Here is a 21,793-nt window from a genome sequence, read left to right on the forward strand (position 1 = left end):
TTACGGAGGATAAAGTTCAAAGTGTTGCTTGCACAGCGCCACCCATTAGTCAGTAGGAGAATAGCAAAAGGCAAAAGAGGCTGAAAAGAAAAGTAGGCCTACATGTTGCTATAAGAATAACATGTTTATTGACATCAAGTTAATTCAATTACTGATAATTGCTAAATAAAATGTGAGGCTCATCTGCATGTCAGCCTTATACCAGTAAGGAGACATCTACACCTATACCTTGGTCTAACAGAGCATTGGTGTGAACTAATGGATGTCAACATAAATGCACAAAAGTATTGCCGTTGCGAGTAACATCTTTCAAGGCACATTATTATAACAGTACCTTTTAAAATGTATTTTACAGTGAAGCTTAGTCATTTGAGTTAGTGAAAGTTAGGAATGTTCTAGTATGTACTCACAGTTATCATTTAGCAATTATATTCCTATCAGTGTAAGAATTTGTATTATCAGACAGCATGTAATATCACATTAATCACAAATATGGTATCTAATTATGACTATCCCCACAGGTAAAGGTGCATAGACGTATGGCGCATACCTCAATATAAAGAGAGAATAATACCGATAAAAGCGGTTGGTCTTGGATAATACAAGCTGTAGGGTAACACTCCATGAATCTCATGGACTGATCCCCAAGACAACAGCTTAAAGCCACAAAATGGCCACCCTGTTGACAGTTTCATCCCTGGCTTAGTCCATATTCGTAGTGTAGCAGAGAGACTACAACAAAAGGAGTCGGAAGCCTAATACCCTCTCCCTCTATTCCCATCCATCTAGTCTACTCTCTCCACCCTTCTCTCACTGTTTGAGCACTCGGAGTTCATTAGGTTTAAAGAAGGCCTGGGACATCCCCATGCCGTAGATGTAAACCTTAGAGTCCACCACAATCTTCTCCTTCTTGATCAGGTCTGTAGGAGGGGGGGGGGATCATGCAAATATTATCTCTTCAGGTAATCACTAGCAGAATATAATAACAGTAATAATATGCTTTTCTGTCTCAAATTGGATTCCATTATGACTTAAGAATTGTGTTATTGTGAAGAAGAAACTTCAAATCGTTGCTCACCATCAATTTCCCTCTGGAATTCATCAAGTGGTAGAAGGAGAACTTCAACAAATTCTGGAAGTAAAACAGAGGCCAGAATAAGATTTAGTTCAATGTTATTCTAATAGTGGAAAAATAACTAAAAGTGTGATTATAAAGAAAATAATATTTACCTCCATCACCTGGAAACGAGTAAAAGAGAGGGAGGAAAGCAGAGAAATAAGTACACATTTAGGACAACATGTACAATACATATCAGCTTGACAATAAATTTAAATTAAATAAATTCATAACAGATTCATAACATTCCAAGAGTGTGACCCCTAACTTACCCAGCTGCTGTGTGGGGTTGGTGTTTTCAAGGTCGTCTCCATTGATGTTAACCATGACTATCTGTGTGGTGCAGTTAGAGAGGCCAGGGTCCAAGCAAGTCACTGCGAGGTCAGGACAAGAGGGAGAGGAAAGGGGGGATGAAGGGGAGTTCAAACTTGTAATCTGCTGTGTGTTACTGCCCCACTAGTCACTGACATCATACTGCACTCTCACATGCCCAATGCTAAAACTGGCAACTCAGAAGATCACAGGCATATTGAATTTGTCTTCGCTGATGGAACTGGTACATGGACATAATCTGCCCTGTGTTTTGAGCGTGTGTGTGTTCATAAGACCTTACCTGGGGTGACTCCTATCACCTCCCCCTTGTAACCAGTCTCCTCCTTCAGCTCTCGCAGAGCAGCAATCTCTGCACTCTCACCCTCGTCAATCAGACCTGAGCAACAGCAAAAACACCCATAGACAGCAAACACGGATATCAGAACACAGCAGGCAAAATACAGCAATGACAGGCCTACATACACTGCGTCTGAACAGAGTTTTGAGATGTGACTGTAAACCCATGTCACCTGCAGGGAACTCTAGGGTACAGCACCCTATTGGTGGACGGAATTGCTTCACCATGACAACGCAGTCTTTGTGGAGGGTCCTCTTCAGAAGGGCGATGATCCCCACACCTGGAATAAAACACAGGAATACATTTCTATAATGTCACTGCTTATCCATCAGTATGAAATGTATGTACACACACCATCTGCTGCATTGGCCTGTCTGGTTGTCCTTTTCGTAGTCTCCCAAGTTCTATTGAAAGACAAAAATGAATTGTAAAATGGAGAAGGGAAAAAAAGGTGTTTATCAAAAGTCGCTTATGGAACTCATTGAGCTGTTCCATACCTTGTGTTTCCAACAGGGTCCACATAGGTGGTCTTCTCAAGTTTCAACCATTTCCCAGATGCAATGACCTGAAGAGAATACCATTGAGTAATGTGATATTGCTAAACTTAGAGACTCTTCTGATAGGCATTTACACCACACAATGTGCATGTTATTGTATCATATCTACCTCCTCTTTTACAATGTGAGGTATGGTTGTCGATTTGGGAGGGTTGCTCATATTTCCAGTACTGTTCTCAGGGAAATGGATGGAGGATTTCGTTTGTCTGCCCAAATCCAGAAATGTTTTTGATTACATGCATGAGTTGATAATTAATAGAGGTATATGCAATGCAGATAGTTATACATAAACTTCATGGCAGGCCAGTTTTACCAACTTTTATTGTCCAACACAAGAAAGTTGATAGCAGCATGGCTGAAGAAGCTATCTAGCTAGCTAGTCTGATTAGGGGCGGCAGGTAGCCTAGTGGTTAGAGCATTGGGCCAGTAACCAAAGGGTTGCTAGATCAAATCCCCGAGCTGACAAGGTACAAATCTGTCATTCTACCCCTGAACAAGGCAGTTGTTCCTAGGCTGTCATTGTAAATAAGAATTCATTCTTAACCGACTTTCCTAGTTAAATAAAGGTAAAAATATATAATTTGTAAAAAAATTAATAAAATTGGTATATACAACCTGAAACAAATGCCTGCAAAATCATATAAAAATGTTCCTTACAAGCCAGAATGTTGAATAAAATTACATTTAAAAATCAATCGTTCCAATCATTTTTCCACCATTCATTTTTCCCCATATGGGATTTTAGAATCCCTTAAAATAAGGCCTGGCATGACATTTTGATCAACATGTATCTCACTTTTGTTTATGTATTCAGCTTTATTTACTCTGATTCAAAAATGCTAGTTAACGTCAAAGTAGACATCTTGCAAGACGTCATCTTGTCTTAGAGAGATTTACACGGTTATCAAAACACAGCCTACCCGAAACACAGCCCTTATTTTAAATGTTTCTAAAATCCCTTAGGGGGAAAATGAATGGTAGAAAAACTATTGGAACCATTTCCCTGTTTGACAGCTAGGTTTTATGGGTATTATGACTCATACTGTGGTACTCTATGATTCGGTTTGGCACCTAGGTAATTGTATATTGGCCATGACAATGAAAATTGTATATTCTGAATCAGGGGTGGATGGAGAATATTTACACCCTTTTTAATGGGTGAATTTTTCATTGTTTAATTTTTTTAATTCGGGTTTTCAATTTTTTATATTAAGAATATAAACTTTTCATGGCATGCTTGGTTAAATAGTTATTGACGAGAGAACCTAATATCCCACATAAAACGAACTTTACCTCGATGCTGAACTGAACCATTTAACTACCAGCTCACTAAAATGTTGGGTAAACAACGTTAGTTTTGACAAACCGCACAGAAAGCCGGTAGAGCAAGTTGATGTAATTGGATTCAACATTCTGGCTTGAAAAGAACATTCACACTATTTTGTAGGCATTAGTTTGAGGCTTTAACTTTGCTAACTAGTTAGCTATTTACTATACCAAGTAAATGTCTATTACAGCCTGATTAGTTAGACTACTAAATTAGCTAGCTACCAAGCTAATTTCTCCGCACCATTGTGAGGGAAGTTTCTGATGAACTTTAAACATCCTTCACCATGGAGAGGAATTTAGTCCGCTAACTCATTCCTAGCAAGCCCCACATGCTGTTATGTAAATATTCTTAAAACATATCAATATATTTTTTTTAAAGCATAGTTACTTCTAACTTGGAAACATGTGCAGTACTCACATGAAGATTAAGTGGTTTTAGTCACAAGTCAAGTTAAAGAAGTGAAAACTCCCTGAGGAAAAAAAATTCAAGCCCCCAACATTGATCACGCCTACGTGTGCAACGCAAAAATAATCTCCCTCTCCTGAAAAATATTATAATACATTAGAGACGGCCTACAACCATTCCAGATAACCTAACCTGAATTATAATTCAATTAAATATTGGTAATAATTACAAGCCATTATAATTGTGTTGTTATGGAAAGGTTGTAAACTACATGGAAACCAATGTCAATCGCCTTTTTCTTAGGGGAACTATATGTGGCTGGACTCACTTCCGGTAAATCATTTGCAGTATGAAGAAGGAGCAAGTTGTAAATTGTCAGTTTTCGGTCTGGTATCCGATATTTAAGAAGCATACTATCAAAAGGTGAACTCCTTAACTTGACCAGCACAGTCTCAGATATGTTGTTGATCTCGTCACTCTCAAAAAACACTGGTTGTGCTATAATGTGGGTAGCTAACGTATAGTTTTCTGTTTAGCTAGCAAGCTGTGTTAGCCAATTTTGTGTGTGTGTGTGTGTGTGTGTGTGTGTGTGTGTGAGAGAGATATACCCGTGTGCGTCTGATATTTTAACACAGCCAAACTACTTTTATTAGCTAATTGTGAATTCTCACAAATCACACCTGTCCTTTACTGTTAAAACATTTTAATCTGTTAGAAGTGCCAGGTGTAAATGCTTGTGTGATGTTGTCATTTGTCATATTGTCATTGATATTGCATCAGCTCAATCTCTACCTTTGAGACTGTTTGTTTTCTCTTATCTTTGGTCAATACTAGTCTGATAGTTTTTGTTGTGTAGGCCTAATGTTTGGTGTTATCTTTCTTTCAGTTTGATTCTCCCACTGCCTCAGAATGTAATAGATTATTTGCTGGACGATGGAACACTAGTAGTATCTGGAGGGTAAGCGTAACTTTACTTACCCCTAAAGCACATACATCTTGTGTCCTGTATTCCCATACACTTGTGGGCAATTCCACGGTAACAGAATTACTCTTAGACACAAATTTTAAAATGCATTTAAAATTTTAAAAAACATTGATTTCAAAGTTTAACATACCATAAAACGTTATGCACAATGACTACTTTGAAAAATTTACACAGTAAAAAAAAAACATACTGGTAAAAAATTGTGCAGATGCAAAGTGATAACATAATTATGGTAAAATCTCCCTCAGTTTTATTCTTTTGCCAAACTTTATCTGCACAGTTCTTCCTGTAAATGCGTTTTTGTATAAGTTTCTGTGGAATTTGTTGAAAGTAGTCCTTGTGCATTGAGTTCTATGGATTTTTAAAACTTTGAAATCAATGGGTTTTTTTGGCATACATTTTAAAGTGAAAAATCTGACTCTCAGCCTATTCTGTTACCGTAATTCTGTTGGAATTGCCCTTGGAATACTCACTGATAAAATCTCGCCTCATTCCAGGGACAACAACACTCAGCAAAACCAGACCAACGACAGTGACTCAGAGGAGGAAGACGTTCAGGTAATTTTGCTCCAGACAGAGGTGCACTCCATTTCGCTCTCTAGTAAAGTTGAGACTGAAAAGGCAGACTTTATGCTCAATGCTTGGCTGTTTGATTTACTGATTGATTAAATTTTCTTCTCTCAACAAAATTAGTGGTCAGATGATGAGACAACCACCACTGTAACAGTAAGTAATGTAGATAATGTTAAATATGATCAATCCATCTGCATATAAGTTTTGTCAAGTTTGTAATATGATATGCATACAGTGAATAGGTGGAGATTTGTTGTGATGCTTTGTGTTCCAGGCTCCAGAGTTCCCAGAATTCAACTCTAAAGTGCTGGAGGCCATCAACACCCTAGGTGGGTGTGTCTTTCCCAAACTGAACTGGAGTGCACCGCGGGTGAGACACGCAACCCTCTAACACCATCAATATAAGGTTAAAATACTGTCCACAGTGTGTCTGTCTGAGTGTTGATTTTGAGTGAATAAGTGTGTGTGTGTTTCCTTCTCTCCTGCAGGATGCTAACTGGATTGCTCTGAACAGCTCCCTGCAGTGTCAGAGTCTGAGCGATATCTTCCTGCTCTTCAAGAGCTCTGACTTCATCACCCACGACCTCACACAGCCGTAAGAATCCCCTCCACGCACTCACATTCTCACTAGGGCTGTTGCATTGACTGTACTACCGCCACACCGACAGTCATGGGTCATGACTGCAGTCAAATTCCAGGTGACCGTTGAGTCACGTAATCTCCTATTATGCACTCTGGACATACGTTGATAGTACCCAACTCACTAACGACCTTCAGCTCGCTAATGGCCTGGTACTCAGCATTCTATTGTCCCTCCATCAGGTCCTAATGGTCTGGTACTCAGGGCTCTATTGTTCCTCCATCAGGTCCTAATGGCCTGGTACTCAGGACTCTATTGTTCCTCCATCAGGTTCTAATGGTCTGGTACTCAGCTCTCTATTGTTCCTCCATCAGGTTCTAATGGCCTGGTACTCAGGGCTCTATTGTCCCTCCATCAGGTCCTAATGGTCTGGTACTCGGGGCTCTATTGTTCCTCCATCAGGTCCTAATGGCCTGGTACTCAGGACTCTATTGTTCCTCCATCAGGTTCTAATGGTCTGGTACTCAGCTCTCTATTGTTCCTCTGTCAGGTTCTAATGGCCTGGTACTCAGGGCTCTATTGTCCCTCCATCAGGTCCTAATGGTCTGGTACTCGGGGCTCTATTGTTCCTCCATCAGGTACTAAAGGCCAGGTACTCAAAGCTCTGTGGTCCCTCCATCGGGTCCTAATGGCCTGGTACTCAGGGCTCTGTTGTCCCTACATCAGGTCCTAATGGTCTGGTACTCAGGGCTCTATTGTTCCTCTAACCACTCTGACATCAATGCAAATGCAATGGAAAATCACATCAAACATATCATGTTTTTAAAACTCACCTCACTGTGATGATCAATTTGGAGAAAGTTCAACAACAGGTTGAAACTGAGGGAAAAACATGGTTGTGGATGTTGTTTCAAAGCAAAATACAACAAAATGGACAGCGCTTTCTAAGGTGATGATTCATTCAAAACACCCATACCCATATATTAGCCCAAGCCCGGAAAAGAAAAAAATGTTTTAAAATGATTGTGCCTTTTTACAATACATAGCCTACCGCATATTAAGCCACGGTAAACAATTCAAATGTCTTTGGGACATAATTGGTCTAGCCTATAAAATTAAACAAATTCTAGTTATCCATTTGAATGTGGACTGGATTATTATGACTACTGAATGGACTGGTTACCTTATGCTACGCTCCAAACTTTTAGTAAAGACATGATTAAATTGAGAATAATTGTTTACACACTGTTTTACCCACTTCGTATGTGTGTATATACTGTATTCTAGTTAAGGCTCATCTTACATACAGTGTATTCAGAGCCCTTGACTTTTTCAACATTTTGTCAAGTTACAGCCTTATTCTAAAATTGATTAAATAAATATGAATACTCATCAATCTATACACAGTACTCCATAATGACGAAGTGAAAACAGGTTTTTAGACATTTTTGCAAATGTATTTACGTAAGTTTTCAGACCCTATGCTATGAGACTCAAAATTAAGCTCAGATGTATCCTGTATCCATTGATCATCCTTGATGTTTCTACAACTTGATTTGGAGTCCACCTGTGGTAAATTCAATTGATTGGACATGATTTGGAAAGGCACACACCTGTCTACATAAGTTCCCACAGTTGACAGTGCATGTCAGAGGAAAAACCAAGCTATGAGGTCGAAAGGAATTGTCGTTAGAGCTCTGAGACAGGATTGTGTCGAGGCACAGATCTGGGGATGCGTACGAAAAAATATCTGCAGCATTGAAGGTCCCCAAGAACACAGTGGCCTCCATCATTCTTAAATGGAAGAAGTTGGAACCACCAAGACTCTTCCTAGAGCTGGCTGCTCGGCCACTGAGCAATCGGGGGAGAAGAGCCTTGGTCAGGGAGGTGACCAAGAACCCGATGGTCACTCTGACAGAGCTCCAGAGTTCCTCTGTGGAGATGGGAGAACCCTCCAGAAGGACAACCATCTCTTCAGCACTCCACCAATCAGGCCTTTATGGTAGCTTTAGACAGACGGAAGCCACTCCTCAGCGACAGGGACTGGGAGACTAGTCAGGATCGACGGAAAGATGAATGGAGCAAAGTACAGAGAGATCCTTGATGAAAACCTGACCCAGAGTGCTCAGCATCTAAGGACTGGGGCGAAGGTTCACCTTCCAACAGGACAACAACCTTAAGCACACATTCAAGACAATGCAGGAGTGGCTTTGGGAGAAGTCTCTGAATGTCCTTGAGTGGCCCAGCCAGAACCCGGAATGAACCCAATCGAACATCTCTGGAGAGACCTGAAATTAGCTGTGCAGTGACGCTCCCCATCCAACCTGACAGAGCTTGAGAGGATCTGCAGAGAAGAATGAGAGAACCTCCCCAAACACAGGTGTGCCAAGCTGGTAGCGTCGTACCCAAGACGACTTGAGGCTGTAATCGATGCCAAAGGTGCTTTAACAAAGTACTGAGTAAGGGTCTGAATACTTGTAAATGTGCTATTTCCGTTTTTGCTTTGTCATTATGTGGTATTGTGTGTAGATTGATGAGTGAAAAAAAACAATACATTCTAAAATAAGCTTGTAACTTAACAAAATGTGGGAAAATTCAAGGAGTCTGAATATTTTCTGAATACACTGTAAACAGACAATGAAAGCTCTTACAACATTCAATGATGACATTTCTCTAAAACAGGCTATAGGCTACATGTGCACCACCAAGTCAGAACAGTAGGCTAAGTAAGTTATGAAGGGGAAAGGGACCAAATTGTTAGGGTGAGGCACATGGGCTACTAACAGCTTACTACACAGCATACACTTATGTGTACTGTAGCAAAGAAAGTAATACTTTCTCCCTAGCATATTACATAATTTATGCAGCAGCATATAAGACATTTTGGGACTCACCTTGTTGTGCTGTGCTCACTTGAACAGGAAGGTGGCGCGACTGTGGGCACATTTTGTCATCAAACTTTGTCATCAAACTCTGCATTTATGGTGCTTTCAAGACAACTGGGAACTCTGGGGGGGCGGGGGGGGGACCACGACAAGGTTGAATCATAACGTCAGTGATTTTCAGGTCAGAGCTCTAGAAAGAGGCCCAAGTTCCCGACTTGGAATTCCAAGTTGGATAACCATTCAAAACGTATTTTCCCCGTCGGAATTTTTTTTGCCCCCGACTTCCCAGTTGTCTTGAACTCACTGAAGTCTGAGATTTCCCAGTGCCTATTTTCCAGTTGTTTTGAGCGCGCCAGAAATCATGCTGGATTGACAGTATGGCCAATGTATTCAACCTTTTGCTGTCCTTTTTAAGCATGGAAAAGAGACCTTTAAACCCAGATTTGGACCATACACCCTCTCCACTGAATAGCTGGCTAGTGATGGCTGCAACGCTTGCAGTTAGCCACTGATTCCTTCCAAACCACTCATTGTTGAATTTGCGATTTCGAACGTGTTGTGTTATGTTTATGGCTGATGAGTACCGATACGTTTTATCTTTAATTTCTCTTCATATGACAGTAGATTGTCAGTAGATCGTTGACTTGATTCATGATGATGACTGCTTGTCTAGCTTGCTAGCTAAGATTTTGAAAGTATGATGTTGACATGATCAATCCAATCAAAGCTACAGTAGATATAACTTGATTTGATGTAATTTTATCTTTGGCCAATGACCTTGAGCCTTCCTGTATGGGTGCTTCTAATGTAAATCTATGGCAGCACCCAAGGGGCTTGAATTTTAGAGCTATCCCTGTAGATTTTCTGGTGATGTAGTGTCCCGATGAGTGACAGAACACTGAGCCAATCACGGCGCAACTAGAGAACATTACCAACCCCTACGCTCTGTATTTTCCGCTAGCTGCCCCTTCCCACAGAAAGCACTGAGCTAGGCTGAAACACCTGCTTTTTGGAGCTGCCTTACTCAGGAAAGCAAAAAAGACAATGTTTGTATGTGGCTTTATTAACTCCATAATAAAAAATAAAAAAACATTATTTGCAACCTGATGTGACACATATTAATGCCAAAATAATATGCAAAACAGTCAACAACAAAAACTATATATATACAGTGGGGAGAACAAGTATTTGATACACTGCCGATTTTGCAGGTTTTCCTACTTACAAAGCATGTAGAGGTCTGTAATTTTTATCATAGGTACACTTCAACTGTGAGAGACGGAATCTAAAACAAAAATCCAGAAAATCACATTGTATGATTTTTAAGTAATTAATTTGCATTTTATTGCATGACATAAGTATTTGATCACCTACCAACCAGTAAGAATTCCGTCTCTCACAGACCTGTTAGTTTTTCTTTAAGAAGCCCTCCTGTTCTCCACTCATTACCTGTATTAACTGCACCTGTTTGAACTCGTTACCTGTATAAAAGACACCTGTCCACACACTCAATCAAACAGACTCCAACCTCTCCACAATGGCCAAGACCAGAGAGCTGTTTAAGGACACCAGGGATAAAATTGTAGACCTGCACAAGGCTGGGATGGGCTACAGGACAATAGGCAAGCAGCTTGGTGAGAAGGCAACAACTGTTGGCGCAATTATTAGAAAATGGAAGAAGTTCAAGATGACGGTCAATCACCCTCGGTCTGGGGCTCCATGCAAGATCTCACCTCGTGGGGCATCAATGATCACGAGAAAGGTAAGGGATCAGCCCAGAGCTACACGGCAGGACCTGGTCAATGACCTGAAGAGAGCTGGGACCACAGTCTCAAAGAAAACCATTAGTAACACACTACGCCGTCATGGATTAAAATCCTGCAGCGCACGCAAGGTCCCCCTGCTCAAGCCAGCACATGTCCAGGCCCGTCTGAAGTTTGCCAATGACCATCTGGATGATCCAGAGGAGGAATGGGAGAAGGTCATGTGGTCTGATGAGACAAAAATTGAGCTTTTTGGTCTAAACTCCACTCGCCGTGTTTGGAGGAAGAAGAAGGATGAGTACAACCCCAAGAACACCATCCCAACCGTGAAGCATGGAGGTGGAAACATCATTCTTTGGGGATGCTTTTCTGCAAAGGGGACAGGACGACTGCACAGTATTGAGGGGAGGATGGATGGGGCCATGTATCGCGAGATCTTGGCCAACAACCTCCTTCCCTCAGTAAGAGCATTGAAGATGGGTCGTGGCTGGGATATCCAGCATGACAACGACCCGAAACACACAGTCAGGGCAACTAAGGAGTGGCTCCTTAAGAAGCATCTCAAGGTCCTGCAGTGGCCTAGCCAGTCTCCAGACCTGAACCCAATAGAAAATCTTTGGAGGGAGCTGAAAGTCCGTATTGCCCAGCGACAGCCCCGAAACCTGAAGGATCTGGAGAAGGTGGAGTGGGCCAAAATCCCTGCTGCAGTGTGTGCAAACCTGGTCAAGAACTACAGGAAACGTATGATCTCTGTAATTGCAAACAAAGGTTTCTGTACCAAATATTAAGTTCTGCTTTTCTGATGTATCAAATACTTATGTCATGCAATAAAATGCTAATTAATTACTTAAAAATCATACAATGTGATTTTCTGGATTTTTGTTTTAGATTCCGTCTCTCACAGTTGAAGTGTACCTATGATAAAAATGACAGACCTCTACATGCTTTGTAAGTAGGAAAACCTGCAAAATCGGCAGTGTATCAAATACTTGTTCTCCCCACTGTATATATATCTGAATGACGGGTCACCACTGTTTACTGCATTGTTGGAGCTAGAAACATAAGCATTTTGCTACATCCGTGATAACATATGCAAAATATGTGTACGCGACCAATAAACTTTGATTTGATGGGTGAAAATATGATGATACTGGATGAGAGAACAGCGTTTTTGCTACTTTCTCACATCATATGTTTTTTTGATTTCTAAGACATTTACGGTTTGTGTCATTCACAACTAAAGTTGCCAAATAACTCTAAATCAAGCATATAGGGCCTGTTTCAAATGTTCACTTTTACTCTCAACATAGCCACTTTATATGCGCCCTTGCTCCGAATTGGTAAAAATGTTGTTTTTATTTTATTCAGTTAAATTATATTCTTCTTACTATAAAATAATGACACAAGACTTATAAGCATATCTTGTCTGCTAAATGAACTTGCCTACAGCCTATGTCATGGTGTATAGCTAGATAACATACAGTAGGCCAACTCATATTCTGTTCTTCTAAAATAAATTTTATTCATATCATAATGTTTCTTTAGACCGGCCTAAAATATATAATGGATTTATTGTGATGGTGTTTATTAAATTAATTTGGTCTACTTTTTTTAATGTAGATCAGCGGCTTGTATGAGTGGAGGCCTGGAGATGCTAAACGTGTTTATGTTCGTTAACGGTCAATTACCGTTATAAAAATAAAAGATCCCAGAAATGTTCCATGTGCACAAAAAGCTTATTTCTCTCAAATTGTGTGTACAAATTTGTTTACTTCCCAGTTAGTGAGCATTTTATTCTTTGTCAAGATAATCCATCCACCTGACAGGTGTGGCATATCAAGAAGCTGATTAAACAGCATGATCATTACACAGGTGCGCCTTGTGCTTGGGGGACAATAAAAGGCTGCTCTTAAATGTGCAGTTTTGTCACACAACACAATGCCACAGATGTCTCAAGTTTTGAGGGTGTATGAAATTGGCATGCTGCTTGCAGGAATGTTCATTTATCTACCATAAGCCGCCTCCAATGTCGTATTAGAGAATTTGGCAGTACGTCCAATCGGCTTCACAACCGCAGACCATGTGTAACCACACCAGCCCAGGACCTCCACATCCTATGCTATCCCATGCCCAACCATGGATGCCCCCTTGCCTGGTCATGTGAAATCCATAGATTAGGGCCTAATTAATTTATTTCAATTCTTATATGAACTGTAACTCAACAAAACCTTTGAAATTGTTGCGTGTTGCGTTTGTATTTTTGTTAAGTATAGATGGGTTTTCTACCCGCTGTGGGAAAACACTGCAGGCAGTGAGTCAGCCTTTCTGACAGCAGTGGGCTGGGAAGAGGTTTGGTGAGATTGCTTCATCGTTGATTTACTGCTCCCATTAGGGCGTTCTGATAATGGGCCCAGTTGGCAGACAGCTCTGGCATGGTGGAGGACTTACAGCACCGTCCAGCACTTGATTTGGTACGAAGCTTTCAAGCGTGAAGGGGCCAATGAGGAGCATTTGTGCATGTGTGTGAAGCTTACTACTCTTGTATTTGTGTGAATGCAAGTGTGAGTTTAATGTGAGTCTAGAACCGAATGGTCACTGAAACAATCTCCCTCTACAGATTCCTTCACAGCAGTGACGAGGATTCTCCGAATCCAGCCATAAACTATGAGGTATTTAACACGTACTCACCTGCTTACACCTTTTCCACACACACACACACACACACACACACACACACACACACACACACACACACACACACACACACACCTTTTCTTCCCACTGTTTAATAGTGTTGTATTATACCCCTGAGTTCAGCTGGTCCTGAGGAAGTGGAGTGAGCTGCTACCTGGTGGGGAGTTCAGGTGTTTCATCAAAGAGAACAAGCTGATCGGTAAGTACTGTATGAAGAGGTTAACACACCATTCACCTTTACTCTCACCCTCCCTCAGCCACATTCAGAGAGCCTGTGTTCACTTGCACTGTTCCCAAGACAGTGTGGCAAGCGTTAGGGCTGTTGTGTGGACTGAAGATCTGTTCTGAGAGCTGTGTGTGTGTTCTTTAGGGATCTCCCAGAGAGACTATACCCAGTACTACCACCACATCTCTAAGCAGGAAGCCCAGATCTGCCACTCCATCCAGGAGTTCTTCAGCCAACACGTCCAGTATCAGTTCCTGGATGAGGACTGTGAGTGGGATTCAGTGTGGTGTGATAATTAGAATATATTGTAATAAGAGTAATGCAATATATTTTCTGTTTTACAGTTGTGTTGGATGTCTACAGAGATAGCTGGGTAAGTCTTGTCATTTATATTTCCAGCCATTATTTCCTGCCTCTGTTTGGTTGTAGCCCAGGCTTTTCTACGAGTATGTGCATCTTTGACGCTGTGTGTCTTCGACAGGGGAAGGTGTGGCTGATCGATCTCAACCCCTTTGGTGAGGTGACAGATTCACTGCTGTTCACGTGGGTGGAGCTTACCTCCGGGAACAGCCTGTCAGCCAATCAAGAAGAGGGTGACACAGCCCAGCAGGTCAGTGACAAATATGTGACACAGGCTGTGGCTTTGTTGTACATATGCATGTGTATGTTTGTTCATGTGTGCAAGTCTTTCTGTGCTTATTATCCCGTTAACACCAGTTTGTGGTACGTCTGTAGGAAGTAGAGGTCGACCGATTATGATTTTTCAACGCCGATACCAATTATTGGAGGACCAAAAAAAGCCGACACCAATTAATCGTCCGATTTAAAAAATATAAAAAATATTTGTAATAATGACAATTACAACAATACTGAATGAACACTTATTTTAACTTAATATAATACATAAATAAAATAAATTTAGCCTCAAATAAATAATGAAACATGTTCAATTTGGTTTAAATAATGCAAAAACAAAGTGTTGGAGAAGAAAGTAAAAGTGCAATATGTGCCATGTAAGAAAGCTAACGTTTAAGTTCCTTGCTCAGAACATGAGAACATATGAAAGCTGGTGGTTCCTTTTAACATGAGTCTTCAATATTCCCAGGTAAGAAGTTTTAGGTTGTAGTTATTATAGGAATTATAGGACTATTTCACTCTGTACGATTTCTATTTCATATACCTTTGACTATTGGATGTTCTTATAGGCACTTTAGTATTGCCAGTGTAACAGTATAGCTTCCATCCCTCTCCTCGCCGCTACCTGGGCTCGAACCAGGAACATATTGACAACAGCCACCCTCGAAGCAGCGTTACCCATGCAGAGCAAGGGGAACAACTACTCCAAGTCTCAGAGCGAGTGACGTTTGAAACGCTATTAGCGCACACCCCGCTAACTAGCTAGCCATTTCACATCGGTTACACCAGCCTAATCTTGGGAGTTGATAGGCTTGAATTCATAAACAGCAGAGCTGCTGGCAAAACGCACGAAAGTGCTGTTTGAATGAATGCTTACGAGCCTGCTGCTGCCTACCACCACTCAGTCTGACTGCTCTATCAAATCATAGACTTAATTATAACATAATAACACACAGAAATACGAGCCGTAGGTCATTAATATGGTCGAATCCGGAAACTCATCTCGAAAACAAAACATTTATTCTTTCAGTGAAATACGGAACCGTTCCGTATTTTATCTAACGGGTGGCATCCATCAGTCTAAATATTGCTGTTACATTGCACAACCTTCAATGATATGTCATAATTACGTAAAATTCTGGCAAATTAGTTCGCAATGAGCCAGGCGGCCCAAACTGTTGCATATACCCTGACTCTGCGTGCAATGAACGCAAGAGAAGTGACACAATTTCACCTGGTTAATATTGCCTGCTAACCTGGATTTCTTTTAGCTAAATATGCAGGTTTAAAAATATATATTTCTGTGTATTGATTTTAAGAAAGGCATTGACGTTTATGGTTAGGTACACGTTGGAGCAACGACAGTCCTTTTTCGCGAATGCGCACTGCATCGATTATATGCAATGTTTTTTATAAGATAAGTTTAATGCTAGCTAGCAACTTACCTTAGCTTCTTACTGCATTCGCGTAACAGGCGGGCTCCTCGTGAGGCAGGTGGTTAGAGCGTTGGACTAGTTAACCGTAAGGTTGCAAGATTGAATCCCTGAGCTGACAAGGTAAAAATGTGTCGTTCTGCCCCTGAACAAGGCAGTTAACCCACCGTTCCAAGGCCGTCATTGAAAATAAGAATGTGTTCTTAACTGATTTGCCTAGTTAAATAAAGGTGTAAAAAAAATAAAACGGGAAAATCGGCGTCCAAAATTACCGATTTCCGATTATTATGAAAACTTGAAATCGGCCCTAATTAATCGGCCATTCCGATTAATCGGTCGACCTCTAGTAGGAAGGCCCTGTGTTAACACCCGTTTGTGGTCTGTATCTGTAGGAAGGCCCTGTGTTAACACCCGTTTGTGGTACGTCTGTATCTGTAGGAAGGCCCTGTGTTCCGCTACACCACCAGTGATGTGACGGTGCAGCCCAGTCCCTGTCTGAGCTACCGGATCCCTAGGGACTTTGTGGACCTCTCCACCGGCGAGGACGCATACAAACTCATCGACTTCCTCAAACTGGTGAGAACGAAGGCAGTGGTGGTTCACACAGTTTAAGATCATCTTAAAACAACCCTTTGGCAATCTCCACGACCGTCTTACAATTTCATTTTCCGGCATCAGTTTTTATAATCTCACTCTTTCCCTCATTTCGCTGCAGAAGAAACGCCAGCAAGAGGACTCTGAGGAAGAGGTGGAGGAAGAGGTACGACAGTGACAGCCCCTGAGGAGCAGGGTCTCTATACGGTGACGGTTCCCTCAGACTGTTAGCCTAGCATAACAGTAACCCTAAAACTGTTAGGTTAGCGGTTAGCACAGAGACTACTAGACACATGGAGGTTTGTCCTTATTAGCTCTTGAATCTTCTGATGGAATCCATACACTTTTGGTCATCACCTTAGGCCTATCCAGAATGCTGCAGATAGAAATGTATTGAATAGAACTAACACAACAAACCATAATGAGGAGAAAAGTATACCTGCAACACTGTAAAAGTCCCATTAAATCTCATGTTTGTGTGTATTTAAGAGGGGAGTTCTAAGCAGTGCTCCTGTTCTATTGGCCCGGTGTGTCTAATGTAAATATAAATGCTGTAACTTAGCGTTGTGTAAAGGTAAGGGGGAGTCTGTTACAGGAGTCTGTGTATAGGAATAAAGAATGCTCACATTTATAATACAGCGCTGGGGAAGAGACGTGTCATGGTTTGTGTTTGTATAGCAGGTACATCATGGGATTGCAATTTCTGAGGGAGATACCCAAAGGGTCAGAGTTTTCTGACTTAATCTACTGGACTTTCTCTCTTCACACACACCAAATAAACATTTTTCCATGTGCTTTCTGATGGTTTCGTTAAACATCTGTATGTAATACCAATACAAAGGTTTACTCATGAAGTCTCTGTGCAACTCTTTCAAACATTCCAGTTCCTTACTTACTCTTTCTGGTCATTATAGTTCTGTCTGTGTTATTGTAGAATTCATTTTGTTTCTTGTCATTGGCTAATTTTCTATGTGCTGGCAAAGAAAGGTGTTCTGATTGGGTAATAAATTGCTGGTGTGTGCCCTTTGTCAGTCTGTTTTTGGGTAGACTAAAATAGAAGGCATACTACTTTCACTGGTAGATTATACAATTTCTCTGCAGTGGATCTGTTAAAAAGTGGAATGTAATTTGGCACCAATGACTAGACTGGCTAGTTGAGAAAGAGAGTAGGGCATTTTTATTAGGGTCCACTTGGGGGAGCTGTTTACCTATAATGAGAACCATCAGAGATGGTGAGCTGTCCTGGGCTGAGACAGAGGTCTGGGATAACAACGCCACCATTCACGTGAAACGTATTTACATTAGGATGAATGCCTGGATGTTCTGTTTTGTCTTGAATAGTTATAAAATGCGATAGCAATGCACTGTTGGGGTAGGATATTGCTGGTTAACCAATAGATCCTAGCCTGTATACAGATGCAGTGCATTGTTCAGAGAGCTGCAGTGTTGTATTATCTGAGCCTGGAGGCAGGGGCTTGTGTTTTCAGCACACTGCCCCTGGGGTGGGGTGCAAAAAGATGTCAATGATGCCACAGCCATCTGAGGAAAGGTGGGTGCCAGACTGCTGATAGAAAGAGAGACTACACGTCTATCATCCTACCCCCCTTTTCAATTCTCGCTCTCTTCTCTTCAGTTTGCCAAGATGGACATAAATCCTAGCCTACATCTCAGCCTGGGTTGACTAATCATCCTTCTGTGAGGGAAGAAGGCAGATATGTGCAAAGTCTAACTTGAGAGACTTGCTGAATCAGAGCTGGGGATCAAGGGAGGGAGAAAGGGAGAGGTAGGGTAAGTGGAGAATAGATTTTCTTGAGCTGAGAGGGACCTGCAGTAGTTTGCAGCTGGAATACTCATGAGCGTCTAGAGCACACGCGCAGGCACACTCTCACACACGCACACACTCTATTTTATCCTGTACACAAGCTCTGGCAGGCCTGTCAGATGAGAACAGTCTGCAGTAATTCTCTTCTCGACTGGAAGATACTATCCTGTGTATCCTGTGTGTTTTTTTTAAAGGTGGATTACAGCACCTTCAGATAAGACACTGCAGTCAAGACTGCTTTGCTGGAGATGGGAGTATTTAACCATCTAAATATTAACACCCAAACTCAAATGTATTTAGTACATCAGATTATAATATGACCATTATAGTGTCTAACATTAAACCTTCGTAGGGCCCATGAATTTCATTTAATTGGGTCAACTGTCTCTCATTCATGTCAGCACTCATTTGATCAAGATATAGTAATATGGCATGTTTTCACATTTTATCTGGAGACACCCTTTCTCAAACTTCACAGCAAGTTGCATGGGTCCCAATGTAGACTCCATCATCTGACCTGGTATAGCCTAATATCCATCATAATAAACATAAGCCAATACAAAATGATTTGCTTATTTTTAAACACGTTTTTGATGGTTTGCAAATACTCTGCTTTTTTGAACGTATCTTTGGTGCAATGCGAATTATCTCTAGACATCCAGTCACACACACACTCTATCACACACACTTGTGCGCAACGCTGTCAAGTCGAGCGATGAGCAGCATCCTACCCGCCCTCATTGCCATAACAACCGATGGCACAATCAGCATGGTTAGATTAAATAATACTCCTCGCATTACGCACCACACGGCTCAACAGAGGACTTAATTAAAACAGAATACTTTTTGGGGAGAGAGAGACAAGGCGATCGCGCAAAGGTGACACGTAGCCCCAAACAATTTACGTCAAGATCATCTAGACCAGCTGAACCCTGCAGGTGCAACCGCAGACGGCGAACGCTCGTTGTCGGTCAAACGGAACGCTGTAGACAGAAAAATAAGCGAAGAATACAGGAGACCTTTTTCGAGAGCTTCGGTGACATTTATACAGCGGGAAAACCACGAGCTCGAAAACCTGCCTAGCTCATTCTATGCGCGTGGGTCTGCTCCCCACGAGCAGGAAGTGTAACTCGAAGCGTGGGAAAGCTGCATTATCTCGAGGGGCTGCTGAGACTCACTGGCATCGTTTGCCCCGGGTTTCCCCTGTTCCACCATGGCTCGGGAGAATGGAGAGTCCGGGAAAGGGACGTGGAAAAAGCAAGTCGACGACATCAAGAAAATATTTGAATTGAAAGAGATCCTCGGAACGTGAGTGTGTTATTTCATAATAACATTTTCAAATTGACCTATTGTGGTCAATGCTAATTGGGCATGAATTTACATCTGGTAGGCCTTTGAAACTTTGTTGCAGAATGTAGCGGGACTCTCGCGCTGGATACGTTGTATCCGTTTCGGTTTAGGGACCGTTCAGCTCCCGGTTTAACTGGAAGCCAGCAGAGATGTTAGGTCATCTATGACGAGTTATTTAACGCTGTAGGCTAGCGTTAGCCCATATTTATTTGGATGAGAACGAGTGTTCGTTGGGTACGCTATGATAGAGAAATATCGAATATCACTTTTTGTAGGCTAGCCTATGTCATTACATATTATGCGTGACAGGCTACCCACTTTGAAATTAAGGAAAGCTATGAGGCCTATGTAGGAACTGTTTTAGAAAAACCTAGACAGTAGCCTATGCCTAAATAAAGGGGTCTCGTGCGTTTTAGTCCATGATTTTACAACCGGTTACGCATGTCTTGTTCAGTTGGCTCTGTTGGTTTTATGCAGTCTTGGCTATTGTTTAGGTTAAACTACTACATTCATCCTCCTTCTCTTCCCGGCCCACCGATCTGACAGCTCCAGTTGTGCTGCTATCTATCGTAGAAATGACCTTTTGGAGACGCAGGCAGTTAAACACTGATATCAATTGAGTCTCCGACCTTATAAAAATATATTTGACCATTGGTGAGTGGTTATCATGGTTTTCTGTGTTTATCTAACCCAGAATGATTTATCGGCCACGGTTTAATACTATTTATCACTAGGTTTATTAGGCCTGCAGTGTTACTAACCTCATACATGAAAGATTGGTTTTGGTTTGACAGCATCATAACGGTTAATTTGCAACCCATGTGAACAGCTTGTTCAGATGAAATGCTTGGCAAAATACCCCAGCCTCTTCTTGAAGACCCTATAGCATTCTCTTTGGCACAGAGGAACAGTTTGTTGACTGGACAGGCAGAATCGAGGGAGGACGGTTGGATTAAAGCGGATTAGCGGGCCAGGGAAAACCTCCTGGTCCTGGAATAGGCCACTGTAACAGTTCAGACATGTTGTATAACAGTGATGGTAATAAATGATGAAAATTATTACAAGTTTTCAACAGGTCATTTCCGTGGGCAATGTGCCGTGGTTATTAAGTATATTGATAAGGTTGTGGAGTGTTGAACCATGGTTCTGCACTGTGTGCACGATGGCCTTTGCAGAAATCCAGGTATGCCCATTTGGAGCAGAGAGTGCATAAATTAGGCTCGAAGGTCATGTCTGATCCTTGTTCTTCATAACTCCGTCAGTTTCACTGAACTCAACAAAGAGGAGATCGGAATTTCTACTGTGTGTCTGGAATTCACATAACAGGTGGAAGTATGGACAGGTGCATTTTGGGTGTGTGCATCTTACTGACAAACTATTGAGGGGACACTCAGTTTCTATGCTTATAGCTAAAGTCTCTCCTGTGTTGCCACTGTGTTGCCATGGTGTCTATGTGTACTAGCACCATTCAGTGGACTCGAGTGGCGTAGCGGTCTAAGGCACTGCATCTCAGTGCCAGAGGCATCACTACAGACCCTGGTTAGATTCCGGGCTGTATCACAACCGGCCGTGATTGGCCCAGCGTCGTCTGGGTTAGGGTTTGGCTGGGGTAGGACGTCATTGTAAATAAGAATTTGTTCTTAACTGACATGCCTAGTTAAATAAAGGTTACATTTTTTTTAAATCACAGCATGACAAAGACACTGATTGGGGCTATTTACAAAGGATTTCCAGAGGTTCTGTTCATCTCCTTCACACGCGCACCACACTGGTACTGAAGACAGGTTTTCTTGTGTATGCTGGTGTTTTGTCTGCACAACTCTGTGGGTTGTTCACTAGCTCTTGATCCTCTAGCTACCTTACTGGAGGAGACATCTTTCTCTGTGACCGTTGACTTTTGTTTCCTCAGTGGTGGGGCTTAGGGATCTATCCTCCCATCTGGTCTTTGGCCAGCGCTCTGTGCTTGGACAAAAGGACCATCTGGGCAAGCATACACACACACACACACACACACACACACACACTTGGCCTCAGGTTCCACCTGGAATTTTTCTTGGTCAGGAAAAAATTCTCTGCCCTAAAAATATTACTCAGATGTTTCATGTTAACGCCATAGCAACACATTAACCAGAGTTCTGCTCAGCCTCAGCCTTTGAACTCCCTCCTGCTGATG

The 21,793-nt window shown here is 41.7% G+C and overlaps 3 protein-coding genes across 4 annotated transcripts in view; 2 read left to right on the plus strand and 1 right to left on the minus strand.

Moving 5' to 3' along the window:
* Positions 1–109: 109 nt before the first annotated feature.
* LOC139534043 (ADP-sugar pyrophosphatase-like) lies at positions 110–4,244 on the minus strand. Its single transcript, XM_071332697.1, has 10 exons — positions 4,092–4,244; positions 2,454–2,550; positions 2,285–2,352; positions 2,142–2,191; positions 1,960–2,067; positions 1,731–1,826; positions 1,390–1,491; positions 1,231–1,239; positions 1,079–1,132; positions 110–920 (listed from the first exon to the last, which is right to left on the minus strand). The coding sequence occupies exons 2-10, from the start codon at positions 2,502–2,504 to the stop codon at positions 811–813; spliced, it is 648 nt and encodes a 215-aa protein (XP_071188798.1). The 5' UTR covers positions 2,505–2,550; positions 4,092–4,244; the 3' UTR covers positions 110–810.
* Positions 4,245–4,352: 108 nt separating this feature from the next.
* Positions 4,353–17,469, plus strand: LOC139534039 (translation initiation factor eIF2 assembly protein-like). Of its 2 annotated transcripts, none has more exons than XM_071332690.1 (13): positions 4,353–4,502; positions 4,966–5,037; positions 5,562–5,622; positions 5,758–5,790; positions 5,912–6,007; positions 6,126–6,232; positions 13,483–13,534; positions 13,683–13,758; positions 13,930–14,052; positions 14,130–14,158; positions 14,267–14,395; positions 16,293–16,430; positions 16,570–17,469. In XM_071332690.1, the coding sequence occupies exons 1-13, from the start codon at positions 4,429–4,431 to the stop codon at positions 16,624–16,626; spliced, it is 1,047 nt and encodes a 348-aa protein (XP_071188791.1). In that variant the 5' UTR covers positions 4,353–4,428; the 3' UTR covers positions 16,627–17,469. The 2 variants fall into 2 exon arrangements, with proteins under 2 accessions (XP_071188791.1, XP_071188792.1); XM_071332691.1 differs by lacking the exon at positions 4,353–4,502 and adding an exon at positions 4,523–4,584.
* A 1,495-nt stretch (positions 17,470–18,964) lies between these two features.
* Positions 18,965–21,793, plus strand: part of LOC139534076 (calcium/calmodulin-dependent protein kinase type 1D-like) — a 62,036-nt gene continuing 59,207 nt past the window's right edge. The window contains exon 1 of the mRNA XM_071332776.1: positions 18,965–19,578. Coding sequence (XP_071188877.1) covers positions 19,484–19,578 — 95 coding nt within the window. The 5' untranslated portion in view covers positions 18,965–19,483. The remainder of the gene's footprint in view (positions 19,579–21,793) is intronic.

Source organism: Salvelinus alpinus, chromosome 11 (assembly GCF_045679555.1).
Source record: "Salvelinus alpinus chromosome 11, SLU_Salpinus.1, whole genome shotgun sequence".
NCBI lineage: Eukaryota > Metazoa > Chordata > Actinopteri > Salmoniformes > Salmonidae > Salvelinus > Salvelinus alpinus.

Bases quoted from the DNA above. Each gene is read 5' to 3' on its own strand.
- LOC139534039 (XM_071332690.1), top strand. From the start codon at position 4,429: ATGAAGAAGGAGCAAGTTGTAAATTGTCAGTTTTCGGTCTGGTATCCG. The intron at 6,233-13,482 runs GTAAGAATCCCC...CTCCCTCTACAG, and splicing joins ACCCACGACCTCACACAGCC to ATTCCTTCACAGCAGTGACG. The intron at 14,159-14,266 runs GTAAGTCTTGTC...TGTCTTCGACAG, and splicing joins ATGTCTACAGAGATAGCTGG to GGGAAGGTGTGGCTGATCGA.
- LOC139534043 (XM_071332697.1), bottom strand. From the start codon at position 2,504: ATGAGCAACCCTCCCAAATCGACAACCATACCTCACATTGTAAAAGAG. The intron at 2,192-2,284 runs GTATGGAACAGC...GTCTTTCAATAG, and splicing joins GACCCTGTTGGAAACACAAG to AACTTGGGAGACTACGAAAA. The intron at 1,492-1,730 runs GTAAGGTCTTAT...CTGACCTCGCAG, and splicing joins GGTGATAGGAGTCACCCCAG to TGACTTGCTTGGACCCTGGC.